The sequence below is a fragment of the Hyla sarda genome, chromosome 4, assembly GCF_029499605.1.
Source record: "Hyla sarda isolate aHylSar1 chromosome 4, aHylSar1.hap1, whole genome shotgun sequence".
NCBI classification, from domain to species: domain Eukaryota; kingdom Metazoa; phylum Chordata; class Amphibia; order Anura; family Hylidae; genus Hyla; species Hyla sarda.
The window spans coordinates 378,256,733-378,280,901 of NC_079192.1; the positions used below are offsets into that span (position 1 = coordinate 378,256,733).

A 24,169-nucleotide genomic window follows, 5' to 3' on the forward strand; every position below is an offset into this window, starting at 1 on the left:
CTGCCTTTCATCATCCCACACCCCCCCCCCCCCCCTTCATCATCACCGCCTGTCAATGTCTGAACAGTATGCTGGGAGTTGTAGTTTTGAAATATCTGGAGGTCCGCAGGTTGAAGACCACTGCGGCCTTTGTCATCATCCAGACCCCCCCCCCACCCCCTTTAGTTTTGTACTCACCTCCGCTCGGCGGGAAGGGTGAGCTGGTCCGGGCCAACTGTGCTGCAGGGAACGTCCCTGTGCGTCGTCGTCAAGGCAGTGTCACTATTCCGGGCCCGAAGAAGAGGCCCCCCCCCCCCGGTGAAGATGGACAGCCCGGAACGACTATCCCTCCCCACCGGACGGTCCCTGCAACACTGATGGCCTGGACCAGCTCACCCTTCCTTCCCGCCGAGCGAAGGGGAGTACAAAACTAAAGGGGGTGGGGTCTGGATGATGATGAAGGCCGCAGTGGTCTTCAACCTGCGGACCTCCAGATGTTTCAAAACTACAACTCCCAGCATGCCATCGACTGTCCGGGCATGTCGGGAGTTGTAGTTTTGAAACATCTGGAGGTCCGCAGGTTGAAGACCACTGAGGGCGGAGAGTTCACTCGAGTATAAGCCGAGGGGGGGTGTTTTCAGCATGAAAAATCGTGCTGAAAAACTCTCATGCTGGGAGTTGTAGTTTTGCAACAGCTGGAGGCTCCCTGGTTGGGAAACACTGCTCTAGAGGATTTGCCCAATAGATTAGGGTCCTGAACATCGGAACCCAATACATGAGTTCAGGGTTCCCTAATAAGGTATTCGAGAATAAACTAAATTAATTATTCCTATGCACATGTTGCAAATCTTATGTCAGATACCGTCATCATCTCATTGACTTCACCCCCCACGGAGACACCCCTGGGCTAATGCAAATATTGGCCAAAATACCTTTTCATGTTCGCTCTGACATGTGTCTCATAGCGAAATGTAGCCAACCCCCTGTCAGATGAGGCTAAAATGTCATTGAAACCCAGTAAGGACAGCACTGAGATAGCAGCCGGGCCCCCACCTGGGGCCGCATAATCATCTCCGCAGCTGCAGCTGTAATGAGGTGTAACAGGACCATCCATTAGGATTAAGCCCCTTATTGCCTAATGTGAAGAGGCAGCGAGCCTGCAAGACATGGACGAAACAAGGAAGAATTCAGCGGCCAGAGGCTCTACAATAAACTTCAGCGGGCTGACAATGATAGAAGAACACAGAGGAGTAATGTGTAATAGCCGACTGCTGGCGAGGACGACTTAGATGTGCTGTGTAACATCGCGCTCGGGCCAATAGGTAATCCAATCCCCAAGTACTGTACTCCGAGCTGACCCACGGGCTATATCTGTAAAGTATTCAGACAAGAACAGGCGCAAAACACACAAGACGTATGTCAGGAGAGCAGAGATTTCAAGAATTCCTACCCTATAAGCTTACACTTGTAGAAACACAATGGGGGAGATTTATCAAAACCTGTCCAGGTTGACCAGTTGCCCATAGCAACCAATCGGATCGCTTCTTTCATTTTTTTCAGAGGCCTTTTCAAAAATGAAAGCAGCGATCTGATTGGTTGCTATGGGCAACTCAGCAACTTTTCCTCTGGACAGATTTTGATAAATCTCCCTTAAAGGGGTACTCCGGTGGAAAACAGGTGCCAGAAAGTTAAACAGATTTGTAAATTACTTCTATTAAAAAAAAAATAATCTTAATCCTTCCAGTACTTTTTAGGGGCTGTATACTACATAGGAAATGCTTTTCTTTTTGGATTTCTCACGACCACAGTGCTCTCTGCTGTCTATTTTAGGAACTGTCCAGAGCAGGCAAAAATCCCCATAGCAAACATATGCTGCTCTGGAAAGTTCCTAAAATGGACTGCAGAGGTCAGCAGAGAGCACTGTGGTCGTGACAGAAGAGAAATCCAAAAAGAAAAGCATTTCCTCGGTAGTATACAGCCCCTAAAAAGAACTGGAAGGATTAAGATTTTTTAATAGAAGTAATTTACAAAGCTGTTTAACTTACTGGCACCAGTTGATTTAAAAAAATAAATAAATAAAAACGTTTTCCACGGGAGTACACCTTTAAAGGGGTACTACCGTGCTGACAACTTAACCCCTATCTAAAGGATAGGGGATAAGTTGCCTGATCGCACGGGGTCCCGCCACTGGGGACCACCGCGATCTCGAACGCAGCACCCCGCTCTCATCAGGCCCCGGAGCAAACATCGCTCCAGGTCTGATGATTGCCGATCACGGGGCCGGAGTATCGTGACATCACGGCTCCGCCCCCGTGTGATGTCACGCTCTGCCCCCTCAATGTAAGTCTATGACACGGGGCGAGACAGCTGTGTAAGTCTATGGCAGGGGGCGAGACAGCTGACAGCATTGAGGGGGCGGAGCGTGACGTCACATGTTCGCTCCGGGGCCTGATGAGAGCGGGGTGCTGTGTGTGAGATCGCAGGGGTCCCCAGCGGCGGGACCCCGTGCGATCAGGCAACTTATCCCCTATCCTTTAGATAGGGGATAAGTTGTCAGCACGGTAGTACCCCTTTAATGGATGCAAATATTAAAAGCAATTGGTCTTAAAATATTCTGCTCTGCTATATAGGACTCCGTTCATGAAAGCCGGTGCCACTTCCCTAGCACCCAGTGATCGGCATGGACAGCCACGACTGGCCAGATATGTAGTCTTATAATGTAGTCTGGGTGACAACCGTTAAAGGGGTACTCCAGTGAAAAAACTATTTTGCTTAAATCAACTGGTGCTAGAACGTTAAACAGATTTGTAAATTACTTCTATATAAAAATCTTAATCCTTCCAGTACTTATCAGCTGCTGTATGCTCCACAGGAAGTTATTTTCTAATATCTTTTTCTCTCTGACCACAGTGTTCTCTGCTGACACCTCTGTCAATGTCAGGAACTGTCCAGAGCAGGATAGGTTTGCTATGGGGATTTGCTCCTGCTCTGGACAGTTCCTGACATGGACAGAGGTGTCTAAAAGAAATTCAAAAAGAAAAAGAACCAGATGCCGTACAGCGTGTAAGCCAAACAGAAAACAAAAAGCCATCGGGTAAAGCTATAGACAAAGAGCAGCCCGCACTCAGCTGCGCACGGGTAGTAGTAGGAGATGACAAAGCCAGGCCTGTATGCACGCTCGGCTGTTCCTGGTGCTCCCTGTCTATCTCTAAATAGCTTTACCGATGTCCACGTGAGAAGCGATAAAACAAGTCATCAAACGGCATCTGCAGTACGTCTTATTTAGGGACTGAAGGCTGTTATTAAAACCACAACTGCTAGGTCTCCCCTACATGTTTCGTGGTACCAACCACGTCCTCAGGGCCTTAGTATGTCTCATAGCCCCTGAGGACGTGGTTGGAAAACATGTAGGGGAGACATAGCAGTTGTGGTTTTAATAACAGCTTTCAGTCCCTAAATAAGACGTACTGCAGATACCGATATACTATTTTTACTCCATATAGGAGAGTTGAACCTGTTACTATAGGGACTGTGCTGGTGTCTTTAACTCACTTTCTTTTGTACCTTTTAATAAGTGATAATAAAAGCGATGTTTTAATACACTTATAAAAATTATATAAGAGGGGGATTTTTTGTTATAGTGGTTTTATACCCCTTCACCTTTTGGTGATTGGGATTTGGTATTGAAAAGCGATCATACTAGGCACAGGTCTATTAAAATACATGGTTACGAATCTCAACTTCTGCTTCCCCCTCATTCAGGCCTGTGGTGGCACCGCAGTCTACAAAGTGTGGTAGGAAGAAAAAAAATTGGGGGATTTAGAGTGTTGCCACAGAAACAGTATAGTTCAGATATACAGAGCATTCAGAAAGTTTTCAGGTATTTCATAGCATGATGCTGCCCTCACTATGCTTCGCTGTAGGGATGGTGTAGGACAGGTGATGGGGAGTGCCTGCTTTACTCCAGACATGATGCTGAATTGAGGCAATTTTGTTTCACCAGACCAGAGAATCTTGTTTCTCACAGTCTGAGAGTCCTTTAGGTGCTTTTCTGCAAATTCCAGACACTCTTTCATGTATGTTTTACTGAGAAGTGAAATAACAACCCTGCGGAGAAAACCCTTAGGCTGGGTTCACACTGCAGAATTTCTGGGCAGAATTTCTGCCGGAGATCGAGCCGGCAGCGCTAGGACCGAGCAGACTGCATTGCTGCCCCCATAGACTGCAATGCATTTCTGGGTGGATATTTTGGGAGATCTGCTCAGAATTGCATTGCCATCTCTGGGGACGGCAATGTAGTCCGCGCGGTCCTAGTGCCGCCGGCTTGATCTCCGGCAGAGTTTCTGCCCAGAAATTCCATAGTGTGAACCCAGCCTTAAAGTGAAACTGATCGATGTATCAACCCCACTAAACTAAATACAAAGGTGGGTAGTGTGGTTGATCGTAAGTAAAACAATGTATTGCTTACCGTTCAGTGGTTCAAGATATATAGCCAAAACTTGTATTAGGCAAATGAGGTCTTAAAGGGGTACTCCCCTGGAAAACTTTTCTTTTTTTTTTTTTTTTTTTAAATCAACTGGTGCCAGAAAGTTAAACAGATTTGTAAATGACTTCTATTTTCTATTAAACAATCTTAATCCTTTAATAGAAAAGCTCTCTGCTGACATCATGACAACAGTGCTCTCTGCTGACACCTCTGTCCATTTTAAGAACTGTCCAGAGTAGGAGAAAATCCCCATAGCAAACTTATGCTGTTCTGGACAGTTCCTAAAATGGACAGAGATTAAAGTAGAGAGCACTGTGCTCGTGATGTCAGCAGAGAGCTCTGTGTTCCAAAAAGAAAACCATTTCCTCTGTAGTATTCAGTAGCTAATAAGTACTGGAAGTACTAAGATTTTTTAATAGAAGTAAATTACATATCTGTTTAACTTTCTGGCACCAGTTGATTTAAAAAAAAACAAAAAAAAAACGTTTTCCACGGGAGTACCCCTTTAAATGCACCAGTTTGAACACTATCTGCACTTCTGATGCCGTCCCGAGTCCAGCCCGCACTGCCTTGCTCATCCATATTCATCTTCTTTACTGAATTGACATGGACGACGTGACTGCTGATGAGACTTGCTAAAAAAAAACTCCAATTTTGTCTCATCAATCCGAAGGACAAGCCACAAAGCTTATGGGAGAATGTCCTTTGGACAGATTAGGAAACAGGAGCTTTTTGGCCAAAAATTCCCAGTTGCCCATAGCAACCAATCAGATTGCTTCTTTCATTTTGCTGAGGCCTTGTTAAATATGAAAGAAGCGAGCTGGTTCCTATGGGCAACTGGGTAACTTTTCCTCTGCACAGATACATAACAGCTCGGTTACGTTTTGGGGCTGCTTTGCTGCATGTGGCACGGGATCCCTGAATATGTACAGGGTCCAATTAAATCTCAAGACTATCAAGACATTCTGCAGATATATGTGCTGCTTAGTGTCAGGAAGCTTCATCTCAGTCACAGGTCATGGGTCCTCCATCAGGATAAAGACCCAAAACACATTGCTAAAAACACCCAATACTGGCTAAGAGCAAAAGATTGGACTATTCTAGTATCAAACCAAGAAATGTTATTAAAAAAGGAAAACAATCTTGAAAACAGCAAATTGAATACAGGAATAACCTGGACACGAAAATATAAGCAATAACATAAAGGGAAATAACAGAAAACAAATGTGACAAAAAGGTCAAACCTCCAGCCACAGTATCATATAAAAGATAATAGAAAGCATACGTCAATACAATGACAAGCAAATAGATCAAAAAGGAAAAAGAGGTCTCCAGTCCACACAAAAATCCAATGGGGTCCAGTGCCAAAGATGTGGGGCAAATAGAACTTAATAGATTTGCCTATCAATTATTAGTTTGGACAATAAAGTTCTATTTGCTACAAATCTTTGGCACTGGACCCCATTGGATTTTCGTGTGGACTGGAGACCTCTTTTTCCTTTTTGATCTATTTGCATTTCCTATTGCCCGGTATTGTATGTCAAGCCAGCTGAGGCTCTCACGCAGCATATCCCGACACCGTAGCTTCTCCCCGGAGCGGGATTGATCTACGCTATAGGGTGTTGTGGCTTTCCCATAACCCCACCAGGTGAGCACCCTGTTGCTATATTAATACCTACACTTATTGGGCTTTAGAGGTATTACCCGATGAAGCGCTCTCTACTTCTTTTTTGCTTTCATTACAATGAGAAAGGATAGTTCAAATCAGGGTAATAGGAGGAGGACAACCAAGGGTCCCACACCCTCCGAAAACCATCAACACCATCTTTCCTCATGACAGAAATTTTCTCCGATAAAAGACTACCATTAACCCTAGCCACTACTGCATCAAAAGAGAGGTCCCATTGATTCCAACTAGAGGAGATATGTATACGGGCGGCCATCAATATAAAATGACAACGTTTAAACAATCTAAACGCCATATGAGAAGGTTTATCACTGAGAATACAAAAGGAAAGAAATGGGGTAAATGGGCAAGAAAAAGAGGCGACATCCCTCAAAAGCGCCACCACATGGTCCCAAAAGGCCTGCACCATGGGACAAGACCACCAGACATGATGCATAGTACCCACCTGGGAACAACCTCGAAAACAAAGCGGAGAGGAAGTAGGAAACATTGGATGGAGGCGAGAGGGGACATAATAAGCCCGATACTGAGGTTTCAGTAAGTGATACCTACCAACTACCCTTACTCAAGGATTCACAACAAACATACCACCTGGGGAGACCCCAGGACAAATTAAAATCAATAAAAAGGTAACTTCTTGCCCTTAGGGGGTGAATTTAGATGGGAATAAAGAATAGACAAAAATCCAGGGATGAGAGAAGAGAAACGTGCAGTCGCCTCAAAAAAGGTGAGTCTTAAAGGCCAAACTATGTAAAAAAAAAAAACAAAGAAAAAAGTGGAGACTATTCTAAAGTGGCTTCTATGAGCTTCTGAGGAGATGAAACCTGCAGTATGGTGAAGACACCTTCACATCTGGGACTTCTGGAGCAGATACCTGGAGACAAGTGCAGAAGTCTCATTGAATGCAGGGTCTGCCTCAAAAGGTTGTGTAACAAAATATTACATTCAGGGACCATTAGTTTTGTCCAGGTCAGGTTCATTGTTTTGTTTTTAAAATTATTCTGTAGAACCAAATTTCAAAAGTAATGTCTGATCATCAGTTTTCGGTAATTTTTTATTAATTATTGCTGTAAGTTTCCAGTTATTACATAGAGCATTCTGGTTTATTCTGTCTTTAACAGAAGGGCACCAACAATTTTGTCCTTGTCTGTATTAAAGGGGTACCTAACTGGAAAACATTTTTTTTAATTATTATTATTATTTTTTTAATCAACTGGTGCCAGAAAGTTAAACAGATTTGTAAATTACTTCTATTTAAAAATCTTAATCCCTCCAGTACTTAACAGCTTCTATACGCTCCACAGGAATGTCTTATCTTTTTGAATTTCCTTTCTGCCTGACCACAGTGCTCTCTGCTGACACCTCTGTCCATAGTAGTAGTAGGAGCAAATCCCCATAGCAAACCTATCCTGTTCCAGACAGTTCCTAAAATGAACAGAGATGTCAGCAGAGAGCACTGTGGTCAGACTAAAAAGGAAATTAAAAAATAAAATAACTTCCTGTGGAGCAAATAGAAGCTGATATGTATTAGAAGGATTAAGATTTTTAAATAGAAGTCATTTTCAAATCTGTTTAACTTTCTGGCACCAGTTGATAAAAAAAGAAAAGAAAAAAAGTTTTCCAGGGGAGTACCCCTTTAACTACCTATTTAGTATGATTTTTATTGTTTTTGTTGTTATAGATTATGATCTGTGACATCACCCCGACCCAATGTTGGGGCTATTTTCATATCTGTAAACTGCACATTAGTTATGTTTTTCATATTGGCCTGTCAGAAACGTTTGGCAAAAAGGAGGGGAAAAAAACAGGAGTTCTCATATCTGGATTTTTTTGGCATTGGTCTATATCCCCTATCTTGTCTTCAATACATTAATATGGAATGGAAGTTGCTGTTTTCTACCCAAAACAAGCCCTTAAGGGTCTTTTCACACGTACAGTATTCTGCGCAGATTTTATGCGCAGGATTTTATGCTGCAGATTGACAATACAGCTTCAAATCTGCGCAGAATACTGTACGTGTGAATAGACCCTAAATCAGTGTTTCCCAACCAGGGTGCCTCCAGAGGTTTCAAAACTACAACTCGAAGCATGCCTGGGAGTTGTAGTTTTGCAACACCTGGAGGCACCCTGGTTGGGAAACACTGCCTTAAAGAAAACTGTCACATGTTCACTCCCGCACTAACCACAGGTGCTGACGGATAGTGCGGGGGACGCTGATTCATATGATCCCTACCTTGCCCGGATATGTAGAAAAACTAAGATTGCGGGCAAACAACCGGACGGATCCGGGCGAGGTAGGGATCGTATGAATCAGCATCCCCCGCACTATCCGTCAGTACCTGTGGTTAGTGCGGGAGTGAACATGTGACAGTTTTCCTTTAAATATATGCAACATCTATGTTTAGATCAGTGTTTCCCAACCAGGGTGCCTCCAGATGTTGCAAAACTACAACTCTCAGAATGCCCGGACAGCCTCCGGCTGTCCGGGCATGCTGTGAGTTGTAGTTTTGCAACAGCTGGAGGCACCCTGGTTGGGAAACACTGGTTTTGGATGGTTATATGTAGGATAATGGCTGGGGTGCCTTCTTGTTGGAACGAGCCAAAGGTAAAAGGAACCATTACGGTGACAGTATTAAGAATTAAAGACCCCATCTTACCACTCCAATGCCCTCAAAGGCAAAGATGGCTGTCCCAAAAAAGAGAGGATATGTTCTCCAGCTGGCGGTATAGGAAAGGTGGGTCGGATCTGGAATGTCCTGAAAGCAAGCAAAGTCATCCCATTAAAGCGCCAAACAGACTCATAAAACAAACACTTTCCTAGGGGCTAGAGACATAAAAGGATGTAATTGAATGCTGGAAATGAAGAAAACCTTATGGATTCTACACAAAGCCAATGAGGATTTATTTAATTCATGGAGGAAAGGAGTGTTAACAACCCAGGCTTTTATGATAATGTCCAGGAATGTTCTTCACTTCCAAGAATGACAAGAAACGTCACTTCTGAAAATTCTCCCTGTTATGTGTCAGGGAAACATGTCTAATTGACTTTACTTTACATGTTGTACAGATTAAACTGATAAAACCTAAAATCTATATTAAAAATTATGTTTTCTTTTCCTTCTGTGAGATCATGTATTTTATTATGCATCTCTTATAACACATACATTCTTTTACATAGGTTATCCAGGACTACAAAATGAATGGTATACCTGCCGATCACTTCACAGAAGGGTCCGCGGTTGCCACCACCTTCATTTACTAAACACTGGTTCTTTTATTTTTCTCTGCCGTGAGGGGAGGTTGTGGGTGGGTTATAAGGGAAGGAAAATGTTTGCACTATGTATCATATTGAACTGCAATATTTATTTGTATTTATGATTGCAAAAATAAAAAAAACACTTGTTCTGTTAGGTAATGAAACTCAGGCCCGTTCAAGTGGGCTGTAATTTTGGGCACAACCACTACTAAAAGTACAAAGCTGTCACTGGCAAATAGTGGAAGTAATGCAGCTCTTGTTGGAGCGCCACAGCTCCCTCACTCATCTATGCCAAGGGTCAATATGGCAGCCCCAGACAAGCCCTTCAAAAAGGAGTAGTGTGGTGCTAAACCACTTATAAGTGTCTGATCGCTGGGACTCCCTGCTACCTCCTGCCTGGGGCCCTGCTCTCCTTGTGCATAGAGCGATCTGATAACCCCCTACACGAAGCGGTGGCAAACACGCCTCCTCCATGTATCTTTATGGGAGAGCCAGAGATACATGAACACTGTATCTCCGGTTCTCCCCTAGAGATGCATGGAGGGGGCGTGTTGGCCACTGCTTCGTGTAGGAGTCAACACAGCTCAGTTCAGGCAGAGAGCGGGGCGCCGTGTAGAAAATCGCAGGGAGTCCCAGCAGTCGGACCTCCGGCAATCAGACACTTATCCCCTATGTTGTGGATAGGGGATAAATTGTTTAGCACCACAGTACTCCTTCAATCATAAAAATCTCATCCACCCATCTCTTTGATATGTCTCTTTTAGGAAATACTTTACATTTGCGTCAGAGCTCCACAGTGTTCTTTTTGTCAGGTAAGATCTTACTAAATACCAGACTAATACCCATATGACCCTATTAAAGACAATGAGATCTCTCAGGCTAGGATTTTTGACATTGAACGAAATCCGTGATCAAGACTCCGAATGAGGCTCTGACGCAAATGTGAACCTAGCCTCACACAGATTACAGCCACAATAGCAGCTGCAATGGTGGTGTCACTAGAAAGGAGCAAACTTGAGAGGATTTGCTGCGAATCGGCTGTTGATCAAGTTCTCCATCGACAGCCACTTTCGGACACACACTTTCTTGGAGTGTATTAGTGAGTGTATTGTTCTATGCATCGCTGCTTAACTCTACACCAGTGTACAAGAGCAGAGAATCCAATCAAAGACAAGAGTCCCTGCTCCTGTATGTACTGAAAGGCAAAGCAACACTACGCACTAAACATTTTCAGAGCACCCAGTTCTGCAATGCCGAAGAAACCATCCATACTTACCCTTCCAATAAACTGGTAGATCATAACTACACTACCCAGCATGGCCACATTGGCGAGTAAAGAGAAGCCAGATAGGTAGCGGAGGTTGCGGATGAATACCAGTAGAATGAGAAACGGTAGAAAAGAAAGGATGTAAAGCCTGGAGTCCATGCTCTCTTTCAACACCACAGTCATGTTGGAGCTGCAGTCGTTGGTTGTGCCATTGGTGGCTTCTACTACCTTTAAGGAGACAAGACAGTGGTTGTAAATATAATGCATGATAGCATAAGAGATCTATTTCATCTAAAAAAAATCTTATCTTAGACGCCAGCTCTCATACCCCCAGCGTTCAGCTTGTTATCCCATCTTGTGGATGTTGTAGATGGGAATTACCCTTTAAATAAGAGTCAGCTGCAATACTATATACATAACATAGCAGCTAAGCCCTTTAAGCCCACTCACAGATACTTAAAATTAGGGTAGGAAATACAGTCAGGAAATATTGGATGGGAAATGATCCCAGCTGAAAATGATGTACTGTTTACCCCATACCCACACTAAAATAGGAAGAAAAGGTCCCTCCCTGTAAATGGTAAAAAAAAAAATTTCCCCCTAAAATGAAACCTCTGCCGTTTCAGTGGTTGTCCCCCAGCATTTAGTCAAATAAAAATCACAGCTATAACTAAACATTAAAATAACTGTCCAGTAAAAGACAACTTATCCCCTATCCTTTGGATAAGTGTCTAATCGAGGGGGAGTCCGACCGATGGGACCCCTTGCGATCTCCTGAAAGGAGAGCGTGCTGCAGACGGCATGCACTCCATTCATTCACCCGGTTCTCTATGTTGCTCCCAAAGAAATTAATGGAGCCTGGGCCATCTGCAGTACTTGCTCCTCTCAGAGAGTCGGCGTCCCATTTAGAAGATCAGATAAGGGATAAGTTGTCTTTTACTGGACAATTCCTTTAAATTAGACTTCACTTCAAATGGAAAGACATACATTCTACCAAACTGGCTAAATAAATAATCTTTAAAGAAAAAAATTAATCTGAAAAGATAAAAAATAGGTGTATTCCAGGAAAACTTTTATTTTTTTTAGATCAAATCAACTGGCTCCAGAAAGTTAAACAGGTTTGTAAATGACTTCTAATGAAAAATCTTAACCCTTCCAATAGTTATGAGCTGCTGAAGTTGAGTTGTTCTTTTCTGTCTGACAGCAGTGCTCTCTGCTGACACCTCTGTCTGCCTCAGGAACTGTACGGAGCATAACAGGTTTGCTAAGGGGATTCGCTCCTACTTTGGACAGCTCCCGAGACAGCTGTCATCAAAAAGCAGTTAGACAGAAAAGAACAACTCAACTTCAGCATCTGAAAAGTACTGGAAGGATTACAATTTTTTAATTGAAGTCATTTACAAAGCTGCTTAACTTTCTGGAGCCAGTTGATATATTAAAAAAGTTCTTTTTTTCCTGGATAACCCCTTTAAAGGGGTTATCCAGGAAAAAACATATATATATATATCTCAACTGGCTCCAGAAAGTTAAACAGATTTGTAAATTACTTCTATTAAAAAATCTTAATCCTTTCAGTACTTATGAGCTTCTGAAGTTAATGTTGTTCTTTTCTGTCTAAGTCCTCTCTGATGACACGTGTCTCGGGAAACACCCAGTTTAGAAGCAAATCCCCATAGCAAACCTCTTCTAAACTGGGCGGTTCCCGAGACACGTGTCATCAGAGAGGACTTAGACAGAAAAGAACAACCTTAACTTCAGAAGCTCATAAGTACTGAAAGAATTAAGATTTTTTAATAGAAGTAATTTACAAATCTGTTTAACTTTCTGGAGCCAATTGATATATATAAAAAAGTTTTTGCCTGGATAACCCCTTTAAAGCTTGTAATCAGCACTGGTCTCCACTAGGTGGTACCTAGAACTTGTATGCAAAGCTTTATAGCTCAGCAGATCTGAAAACATGACAAAATCATAAATAATACAACGAATAGACAAGTAAATGATTTAACCGATACCTGCTTAACGTTATCAGCCAGGAACACAAAGTACACACAGCAAAACCCCAGCTGAGTGAGGATGAGAAAGAAACCGACCGTCCGCCTAGGGCACAAAGACAAAGGGAATGTATAAGAATTTCAGGATTATTGTTTAATACTGAAAGTAAAATGAAAACTTAGAAAAAACACCAAAAATTCTTAAAAATATACAGATTAAAACAAAATGTAATTTTTTGATGCCCCATTTCCGTTAACAGGAAAGCTGCTGCGGCCGTAAGGAAATGACAGGCATAGAATTAAAGAAGGGTTAAAAATCTTTTGAATATACTTTTTCATGTGCAATTTGTCTGTTTAGTTGTCAGAATTCCTCACCATTCTGTACATCTCTGCTTGCTGTCAGTAAAGAGGGACATGACTACATGCAGAGGATATCATAAAACTCTGATCACCCCATTATTGTCAATAGGGTAAGTAGATGACCGATTCGATCCTTTGGATATTGACAGGTTATAAAGGGAAGCCATGACGTTCGTCTAAAGCAGTGCTTCCTAACCAGGGTGCCTCCAGCTGTTGCAAAACTACAACTCCCAGCATGCCCGGACAGCCATTGGCTGTCCGGGCATGCTGGGAGTTGTAGTTTTGCAACAGCTGGAGGCACCCTGGTTGGGAAGCACTGGTCTACAGAAAGCCTTATGGATCATTTTAGCAATAATTTATTTTAGCCCAAAAGAGGATTTTAAATTCACATTTTACAGTTTAGTGCTGGGATCACATTATCTTTGCATGTAAAAACACATTTTATTGGTAATAATAAGGTATAGGAATAACAGGACACTGACTTGTAGACCAGCTAAACAAATGCAAGGACGACAGAAAGCAAAAAGTGTCAAGAAAGTTTACTATGTGATTATTTGTCTAATTTCGCCACCTTGTGGACAACACATGTACAGCTGCTGCATAGACGCGGAGCATAATAAAAATGAAAGAGCTTTAAATCAAAGTCCAAAATTGCTGATTTTTACTATACCCGGAAAAAATGAAATATAAAGTGATACACAAAAGTGGTAGCGATAAAAACTACAAATCACAGCAAATAATTTAACCCACATTCAGCTGCATATACGGTGGCATAAGAAAGTCATAGGGGTCAGTATTTCTAAGCATACTTTTAAACAAGTGTGTTTCCTGCAGAGCTTATTATCCCTATAATCTATACATTTTACCTGTTATGATCTTGTTAAATTTTATAATCCTCCCAGTTCACTGCCCCCATCATGATAAACCACCCAGTCTTTATTTTCATAATTATTTTAGTTTTCTACCTTTATATTGCTCTGTATTTTCTGCCCAATATCAGTCAGATTTACAGAATGGGAAGGGGCGTTCCCCAGCAGGCCTGACATCATCTGAAGCCATACAGGGGAGAACTTCCTCCCTCACTCTGCTACATACAGCCCAGAGCAGTTCAGTGTGTGAGATGAGCTATGATTGGCTAAGGCTGCACACACACCCCTCAGCACTCCAGACTGCATTTCCTGATTTTGAACTTCTGCCAGGCCATCAGTTTGGACAAGTAGGGAGTTACCTAGTGACAGCTTTTTTAAACACAAACAAAACATCAAAAACTTCATTTTTTTTTAAAACAAATTACACTAGAAAGATTTTTATTTACCATAAGGAGTGCAATAACAAAAATTTGTTTTAATGACAGTGCCCATTTAAAGGGGTACTCCACCCCTAGACATGCTATACCCTATTCAAAAGGATAGAGGACAAAAAGGTCTGATCGCAGAGGGTCTGGCCACTGGGACCCCCCACGATCTTCAGGCCGGCACTGCAGCGTTCCGAACACGGAAGCCTAGGGCTTCTGAGTTTGTGACGTCACACCACGCCCCCTCTATTCATGTCTATGGGAGAGGGCATGATGGCTGTGTACTATCATTGTGTTTGGAATGCCACACTGCCTGTCCAGAGATCGCAGGAGGTACAAGCTGCTGGACCCCCGGCTATCAGACATGTTTTCCCCCTTTGGATAAGAGATAACATGTCTAGGAGCAGAATATCGCTTTAAGCACCAGAATAGAATAATTTACTCTGTACCTTCCCCAGACAGCGTATGTTCTCAGCCACTGACTTGGACTGGACTCCATACTGTACATGACCGCATCTCCATAATCCACAAATGGTCGCTGGTTCCTTGTGAAAAGAAAATAAGATCATCAGACAAATTCTCTAAACGTGCCTCCTTACTTATCATGAGTGTCCGACCTGCAGCGCTGGCAAAGCACCAAGGTCCCATAGCTGCAAATACCTTACAGGCTGGGTCACTATAGGCATGTACAAAAAAAAAAAAAAAAAAGCTGAACCTTATTCTAAGGATTAGTGGGGAGACCATCAGTCTGACCCCTACAATTAGTCAAGAGAAATCATAGGGCAGCGTTTTCCAACTAGTGTGCTTGCAGCGATGGCAAAACTACAACTCACAGCATGCCCGGAAAGCCCAAGGCTGTCCAGGCATGCTGAAAGTTGTAGTTTTATAACAGCTGGAGGCACACTAGTTGGGAAACACTGTCCTAGGAAAATATATCTGTCACTCTTAGTGATGGAAAGTCCTCAAAGTTACTATATTTTTTAAGTGTAAACTGTTGCTTTAAAGATTTTTGACATGTCCTAGAGCAGTTTGCCAACCAGGGTTCCTCCAACCAAAGGTTGCCCCGGCATGCTGGGAGTTGTAGTTTTGCAACAGCTGGAGGTACCCTGGTTGGAAAACAAAGTTCTAGAGAGATATGTCAAAAATTTCTGTTGTTCAGGGTTGGTGTGTTTAGAACTTGACCAATCACTAGAACAAGCAGGGAGAGAATTGGCAGCTGAGCGAAACCGTCCCATACACATGCTTTAAAAGATTAACTCTGTTACGGGGTACAGAGATGGAGTACTCGCTTAGCTGTGCTCTCTATCTAGCAGTCGATCAACACTCAGACCCCAACTGATCGAAACATATAAAAAGGTGTTTTTTTTGGGGGGGGGGGGGGGCTGTAACAGGATATCTATGACACAAATAGTGCTGGGGACAGATTGGTATAATTCAGCCTGACAATCAGAGTCCATTTCCATAACTTGATTTCATATTGACAGTGCCTATAAGGTTATACAACACTGAACCATCACACACCCAGTATATTTACCTCTGACAGATGTGATTTGCACATTTTACCAAGAGGTCCATGCAATGAACAGCAATGATTCCCATAACAACTAGACTCAGGGGACCCAACTGCAAAAGAAAAAAAAAAAATAATAATAATATAAATTTCACTATATATATACACACATACATACTATATATACTTATATTTAGGCTCATAATGTGTGTTACGGTCCCATCCGAAATGAGGCCACCTCGTGTGGTGGATGGGGGGGGGGGGGGGGAAACGTTTTTATCAAAAAGCGTGCTAAGAGCCTCCATTTTTTTACCAAGTGTGCTGCTGCAATCTTCTTATTTATATACTCAATGATGGCATTGTGTCTCAGGGCTCTTTTGATCACTGAAAACAATCTCGGACACCTGTCATAATTAGATTGCCAGGTGAGCCCAATTTAAGGTAAAACTACTAAAGGTGGGGTGTTCCACATTATTAAGCAGACACCATTTTCAAGCAATATGGGGAGGAAAAAGGATCTCTCTGCTGCTGAAAAGAGTGAAATAGTTCAATGCCTTGGACGAGGTATGAAAACATTAGATATTTCACTAAAACTTAAGTGTGATCATCGCACTATTGAGAGATTTGTGACTGATTCAGAGCACAGACGGGTTTGTGCAGATAAAGGCACATTGAGCAAGATTGTTGCCAGATCCATGCATCGGATCAAGAGAGCAGCTGCTAAAATACCATTACATTGCAGCAAACAGATTTTTGAAGCTGCTGGTGCCTCTGGAGTCCCAAGGGTATCAAGGTGTAGAGTCCTCCAGAGTCTTGCATAAAACTTCTATTTGGCCACCACTAACCAATGCTCACAAGCAGAAACGGCTGCACTGGGCAGAAAAATACATGAAGACTAATTTTCAAACAGTCCTGTTCACTGATGAGTGCCGTGCAACCCTGGATGGTCCAGATGGATGGAGTATGGATGATTGGTAGACAGCCACCCTGTTCCAACAAGGCTGCGACGTCAGCAAGGCGGTGGTGGAGTCATGTTTTGAGCTGGAAACATAGGAAGAGAGATGGTCGGCCCCTGAAGGTGTAAAGATGACCTCTGCAAAGTATGTGGAGTTTCTGACCATTTTCTTCCCTGGTACAGAAAGAAGAACTATGGTTTCCGTAATAAAATCATTTTCATGCATAACAATGCACCATCTCATGCTGCAAACAATACCTCTGCATCAATGGCTGCTATGGGGTTAAAAGGAAAGAAAGCCATGGTGTGGCCTCCATCCTCCCCTGACCTCAATCCTATTGAGAATCTTTGGAGAATCCTCAAGCAAAAGATCTATGAGGGTGGGAGGCAGTTTACATCCAAACAGCAGCTCTGGGAGGATATTCTGACATCTTGTTAACACATTGAAGCAGAAACTGTCCAAAAACTCACAAGTTCAATGGATGCAAGACTTGTGAAGCGGCTATCAAATAAGGGATCCTATGTTAAAATGTAACATGACCTGTTAAAATGTTGTTAAAAGTTTGATTGAAATAGCTTTTGATTTCAGTAAATATTCTGCAAACACAACAAATGACAATTTTCAGTTCTTTACAACCTATAAACTGTTTGGAAACTTACTGTGCGTAATAATTTGGAACAGTGCATTGTACGTTTATGTTTTTAAAAAAAATACTGTTATTAGGAAGTTTGTTGAATAAAATTTGAATTGTACTCTTAATAGTTGATCACAGGAGAATTATGCTGACTGTTATTTACATCAATTATTTAGGTACCGTATTTTTCGCCGTATAAGACGCACTTTTTCTTCCCCAAAACTGGGGGGGAAAAGTTGGTGCGTCTTATACGGCGAATACCTGCGGCCATCAATGGCCGGGACCCGCCGCCAATACAGGACATCACCGATCGCGGTGATGCCCTGTATTAACCCTTCAGACGCGGCGATCAAAGCTGACCGCCGCGTCTGAAGCGAAAATAACACTAACCCGGCTGCTCAGTCGGGCTGTTCAGGACTTCCGCGGTGAAATCGCGGCGTTCCAAACAGCTTACAGGACACCTGGAGGGACCATACCTACCTCCTCGGTGTCTTCTCCATTCCGGGATCCCCTGCGCTCTCCTTCGACATCATCACGTCGTCGACGCACGCTGTCATCCAATAAGAGCGGCGTGTGTAGCAGCGTGATGACGGCGACAGAGAGCGTGGATCCCGGGGAAGAAGACGTCCGGAGCGTCGGGGACACCCCGGGGACGCGGCGACAGCGATGGAGCGACATCCAGGGCAGCGGTGACTGGTCCGGAGCGGCAGGGACTAGTGAGTACTACCTCCTATACCAGTGGTCTTCAACCTGTGGGCCTCCAGATGTTGCAAAACTACAACTCCCAGCATGTTCGGACAGCCAAAGGCTGTCCGGGCATGCTGGGAATTGTAGTTTTGCAACATCTGGAGGTCCGCAGGTTGAAGACCACTGTTGGGTTCAGAATCTTTATTTTATATCTATAAATTGGGTGCATCTTATACGCCGGTGCATCCTATAGGGCGAAAAATACGGTAAATACTTACTTTTGGGACCACTTTTTTCTCTGGTAGATTTTAAAAGATTTTCATTAAAGAATTATTTATTTTATGGGACTTCTATTACTTTATATTTTTGTTTATCTCTTAGAAGCCTTGTGATGATTTAGGCAGTGGATATATCATCCAATAACTGATATAGGGTCTATTCACACGTACAGTATTCTGTGCAGATTTGATGCGCAGGATTTCAAGCTGTGTTCAGTCATTCAGGTTACATTGAAATCTGCAGCAGAAAATCCTGCGCATCAAATCTGCGCAGAATACTGTACGTGTGAATAGACCATTAAGGTGCAGACATGAATACATCACTGGCGCTGTGGACGCAGACAAAACAAAACTGAGGATAGGTCAATAAATTTAGAAATTTAGCCTGGTAAGCCCCTTCAACATTTAAAGGGCACAACCAAATTTTGTTTTTGTTTCTTTTTTTTTTATGTATTTACCGTTTTAGTCCCTCTAGAGAACTTGAATATACAATTGTTTATTGAAATGACTACGCTGCAATACATTCCTTTTTAAATGTACTTTACAAGATAAAAAGAGAAGAATCATGGAAGTCACAGAGGCCTCTGCCCGCCATAACAACAAATCAGAAACCTGCAACTAAAGGGGTCATGGAGGATTAAGGGTTTGTTAGTAACATTAGGGATTTCAGATAGCAATTTTTTTTTTTTTATGACTTGTTTTTCATGGTTGGGCTATGTTATTGTTTTTTGTATTTTTGCTTAGTAAGAAAAAATAAATAATAATAATAATAAAATAAAAAAATAAACGATATATCTTCCCTGTTCCCATTACTGCTGTACCTGCTGGTCTGGCTGGGACAGGCTCTGGGGGAACATCGGCAGGAGCAAGGAAGGTAAGTATATGGTTTAATGTTTTTCCCCAATGGTAAGCACATTTAAGAAAAATAAAACCTACCCCTTTAAGGTGAGAAATTACTTCTCGATCGCTGCCGTGATCTGTGGCCTTTTCTAGGATTCTACTGGTTGGGGCAGAATGTTTTATAAGGCCCAGCAATGCTTACAGGTAATTAAGCTACAAATATGGAAAACAGCTGTCTCTCTGTCACCTATGGGAGCTATCTATCTCCAGTAGGTGGCACTAGAGCGACAGTCTTCTTTCTTCTAGAGATGAGCCTACTGGCAGAACAGGTGTAACCCCTAGATGAGTGTTTTGCATTGGCCATAAGGATGTCACTACAAATAAGTAAGTGCTGTACAGAGGTGTCACCGCTCACATCAGTGTATGTCTTCACACCCATCAGTATTTGTATAGCAAAATGCATGAGAAAATTGCTTGGATATGGTCATGGTCATAGAAGGGGTCTGATGAATCAAGATGGCTGCCGGAGCTTCACTCACCTCCCAGCCATCTGCAGCGATGATCTTCTCTGGTCTACTTTCTTGCAGACCAGAGAAGTAGATCGCGAATTACACTGATCAGTGCTGTGCCTATGCATAGCACTGATCACAATTTGCAATCTAAAGATTGCTATTAATAGTCCCCTGTGGAGACTAAAAAAAGTGTTTAAAAAATAGTTCATAAATGTGAATAAGCCCCTCCCAAATAAAATAAAAAATCAGAGACAAAAGTAAAAATATGTAAAAAAATATATAATATCAAAATTTTTTGTATTGCCGTGTGCTGAAACGTCTGATCTATTCAAATATTACGTAAATAATCCCGTACGGTGAACAGCGTAAACATAAAAAATTCCAAAGTCCAAAACTGCTGATCTTGAGTCACATAAAAAAAAAAAAGTCACATATATGCAAAAGTGATACTTATAAAAACTATAGATCAAAACGCAAAAAATGAGCCCTCATACAACCTTGTGTACGGAAAAATGAGAAAGTTATAGGTGGTCAGAATAAGGCAATAAAAAAAATGAAAAATTAAAAAGTTTTGCGTTTTTTTAAAAGCAGTTCAATAATAGAAAAGTATCTAAACATGATTATCATTTTAACCGTATAGACCCACAGAATAAAGAAAACATGTCATTGTTCCCATAAAGTGCACTGTGTAAATACAAACCCCCCCAAAATTAGCAAAATTGCTGTTTTCTTTTGAATTTCCCACCATAAATAATATTTTTTTGCTTGTGCCGTACATTTTACAGTAAAATGAAAGGTGTCAATACAAAGAACAAGCCCTCATATGGGTCTGTCGATGAAAAAATATCAAGCTATGTTTCTTAGAAGGCAAGGAGAAAAAAATTAAGACGCAAAAATGACAATTTCCTGTGTCCTCAAGGCGATCTCCGTGCAGCACCCAGCATTCTGTGCTGCACGGAGACAGGACATCACACCACGCCTCCTCGTAATGTCACATCACACCCACTCCATTAATGTCTATGGGAGGGGGCGTGGCGGCCATCATGCCCCTTCCTATCGACATGAATGGAGGGGTTGTGGCGTGATGTCGCGTGACGTCACAAGGGGGCGTGGCGTGATGTCTCCGTCTCGGGAGCAGCACCCGGCACAGGGACCACCCTTGCAATCAGACATGTTGTTATCTCCTGTCCTTTGGCTAGGGGATAAGATGTCTAAGGCCGGAATACCCCTTTAAGGATGTATACACACGTACAGTATCCTGCGCAGATTTTATGCAGATTTTAATGTAAATAAAATGACTGAACACAGCTTCAAATCCTGCGTAGGATACTGTACGTGTGAATAGACCCTAAGGGGTTTATCTATATTCAATGTTGGTTTATTAATTGTGGATCACAGAAGTTTTTATAACCTGTAACTGGAGAACAAAATACAAAAATGGTCTGTTGTCTGTAGCGACCAAACACAGGAGAGCTGAAATTCTATATTCTGTTCTGCATTTGGTTGCTATGGACAACAAAATAAACCGTTCTTTAAATCTCCCCTGAATAAGGGTGCGTTCACACGACCATTTGACCCCGTTTCGTTTAAAAAAAAAAAAAACGATTTAAAAAAACGGATAGAAACGGCTGATCAAACGTGTATCCCTTTTTAATTCGTTTTTTTTTTTTAAGAAAAAATCAGCCACCTACAGACTCCCGGACAAGTACTACTTCCATCATGGAACAGACTTGTTTCCATGGTGGGAGTAGTAGTTCCTGGCTGCAGGAGTCTGCTGGCGGCAGGGGAGGCTACATTAGTGCTTGTACTACTACCCCCATCATGGAACAGACTCTGTTCCATGTTGGGGGTAGTAGTACAGGGGCTGAGGGATTGATCGCACCGGGTCTCACTTCTGATACCCGATCCGATCAGAAGTTATTAAGCAGGGGAGCGGGCGGCATGCTCCGTAACCCTGCGATCACCGATGTATTTTACTTTCATTTTTAAATTTCCTGCAGGGAGCTCTGAATGGCCGATACTGAGGAGCCAATCAGGGATCCCTGCAGGATTTTTAAAATGGACAATGTATATTAAAAGCGCTGTGGGGGGGAAAATATATAGCGCTATATATCTAGCCCCCCCAGCGCATTTATAAAGATATAACCCCCGACAGCGCAAAAATATATACCCACGCAGTATATGTATATTTTATATATATATATATATATATATATATATATATATATATATGTGTGTGTGTGTGACCCCCCCGCAGGCGCATTTATAATGTAACCCCCGCCTGTGCCTTTATAATTATATACCCCCCGCAGCGCAATTATCAATATATACCCCCCGCCAGCGCATTTATGTGACCCCCCGCTGGCGCATATGTCATTACTGCAGCGCTATCTGTGAATAGTATTTTACTGGCAGAGCATCGCACCAGCTGCTGCCGGCGCGATGCTGCCGATAGAATACTATTCATACATCGTGCTGTAGCCTGCAGGGGCATATTATATAGAAGTGCTGTGGGGGCCAGATATATAGTATTATCTGGCCCCCACAGCACTTCTATATAATATGCCCCTGCAGGCTGCAGCGCGATGTATGAATAGTATTCTATCGGCAGCATCGCACCGGCAGCGGCTGGTGCGATGCTCTGCAAGTAAAATACTATTCAGAAAGCGTTGCAGTAATGACATATGCGCCAGCGGAGGGTCACATAAATGTGCTGGCGGGGGGTATAGATTGATAATTGCGCTGGCGGGGGGTATATATAATTATAAAAGTGCGGGCGGGGGTTATATTATAAATGCGCCTGCGGGGGGGTCACACATTATATATATATATATATATATATATATATATATATATATATATATATATATACACACTGCGGAGGTAAGGAGATTTTTTAACACTTACCGTAAAATCTCTCTTTCTCGAAGGATCCATTGGGGGACACAGACAGTGGGTGGATCTTGCTGTCTCTTGGAGGTGTGACACTATGGTGATAAACAAAAGTCAGCACCTCCCAGCAGGATACACCCGCCTTCAGGCTCTGAGCTAGTCAGTTTAAGTTCCAGAGCAATAGGAGGAGACCAATAGGTCAAGGAAAAACCCCAAACTGTCCGAGAACCAGAAGAAAAAACATAACTGAATACACCCTCGGACAGAGAACCAAGGAAAAAAAAAAAAAAAAGAAGGGGCGGGAGCTGTGTCCCCCAATGGATCTTTCGAGAAAGAGATTTTACGGTAAGTGTTAAAAAATCTCCTTTTCTCTATGGGCTCCATTGGGGGACACAGACAGTGGGACGTACCAAAGCCGTCCCTTGGGTTGGCAGATAAGTAATCAGGCAGACGGCTGATCCACTGCCGCCTGCAACACCTTACGCCCCAGGGAAGCATCAGCCGATGCGAAAGTATGAACCCGATAAAACCTCGAGAAAGTGTGCAGACGACCAGGTAGCCGCCTTGCAGATCTGCGAGGCCGAGGCTCTATTCTGGAGGGCCCAGGATGCCCCAACAGAACGAGTGGAATGAGCCACAACCCTGAAAGGAGGAATCTTCCCCTTACAGCGATAGGCTTCCGAAATGGCAGACCGAATCCACCTAGAAATGGTGGCCTTGGAAGCAGTTTGTCCCTTCCAACGACCTTCCGTCAGGACGAAAAAGGAATCACACTGACGAAAGGAAGAAGTGATGGAGAGTTAAGACCGAACAGCCCGAACCACGTCCAGCTTGTGCAGTAAGCGCTCCCTAGGATGAGAAGGAGCCGGGCAAAATGACAGGAGGACAATATCCTCATTGAGATGAAAGGCCGAGACCACCTTAGGTAAAAAGGAAGGGTCTGGCCGGAAAACGACCTTGTCCTGGTCGATCACCAGAAACGGAGAACGGCAGGAAAGGGCTGCCAATTCAGACACCCTCCGGATGGAGGTGATAGCCACCAGAAACGCCACTTTCCAAGAAAGGAGGCGGAGAGACACTTCTCTAAGGGGCTCAATGGGTGCACCCTAGAGGGCACTCAGAACCAAATTCAAGTCCCAAGGGGGAGAAGGTGACCGATAAGGAGGAACAGCATGGGCCACTCCTTGCAGAAAGGTCCGGACATGAGGATTAGAAGCCAGGAACCGCTGGAAAAGAACAGTAAGGGCCGAAACCTGACCCTTAAGAGAACTGAGAGACAACCCCAGTTCCAACCCCGACTGCAAAAAGGAGAGAAGACGGGGAACAGAGAAGGTCACCGGGGAGAAGTCTTGTACTTCACACCAACGAAAATAAGACCTCCAAGTACGGTGGTAAATCCTTGCAGAAGAGGGCTTACGAGCCTTGAGCATGGTGCGAATGACTTGGGAAGAGAACCCGCGGGCCCTCAAAACTGCGGTCTCCACCGCCACACCGTCAAATGCAGCGACTGTAAATTGGGGTGGCAAAGAGGACCCTGAGA

The 24,169-nt window shown here is 43.1% G+C and overlaps 1 protein-coding gene across 3 annotated transcripts in view; it reads right to left on the reverse strand.

Annotated features, from left to right (window-relative positions):
- The window catches only part of LOC130267313 (proton-coupled amino acid transporter 1-like), a 99,961-nt gene that overhangs the window by 49,016 nt on the left and 26,776 nt on the right, over positions 1–24,169 (reverse strand). For all 3 annotated transcript variants that reach the window (XM_056516853.1, XM_056516854.1, XM_056516855.1), the window contains exons 4-8: positions 15,855–15,943; positions 14,770–14,865; positions 12,688–12,772; positions 10,685–10,903; positions 8,810–8,908 (exon numbers count right to left, since the gene is read on the reverse strand). In XM_056516853.1, the coding sequence (XP_056372828.1) occupies positions 8,810–8,908; positions 10,685–10,903; positions 12,688–12,772; positions 14,770–14,865; positions 15,855–15,943 (588 nt within the window). The remainder of the gene's footprint in view (positions 1–8,809; positions 8,909–10,684; positions 10,904–12,687; positions 12,773–14,769; positions 14,866–15,854; positions 15,944–24,169) is intronic.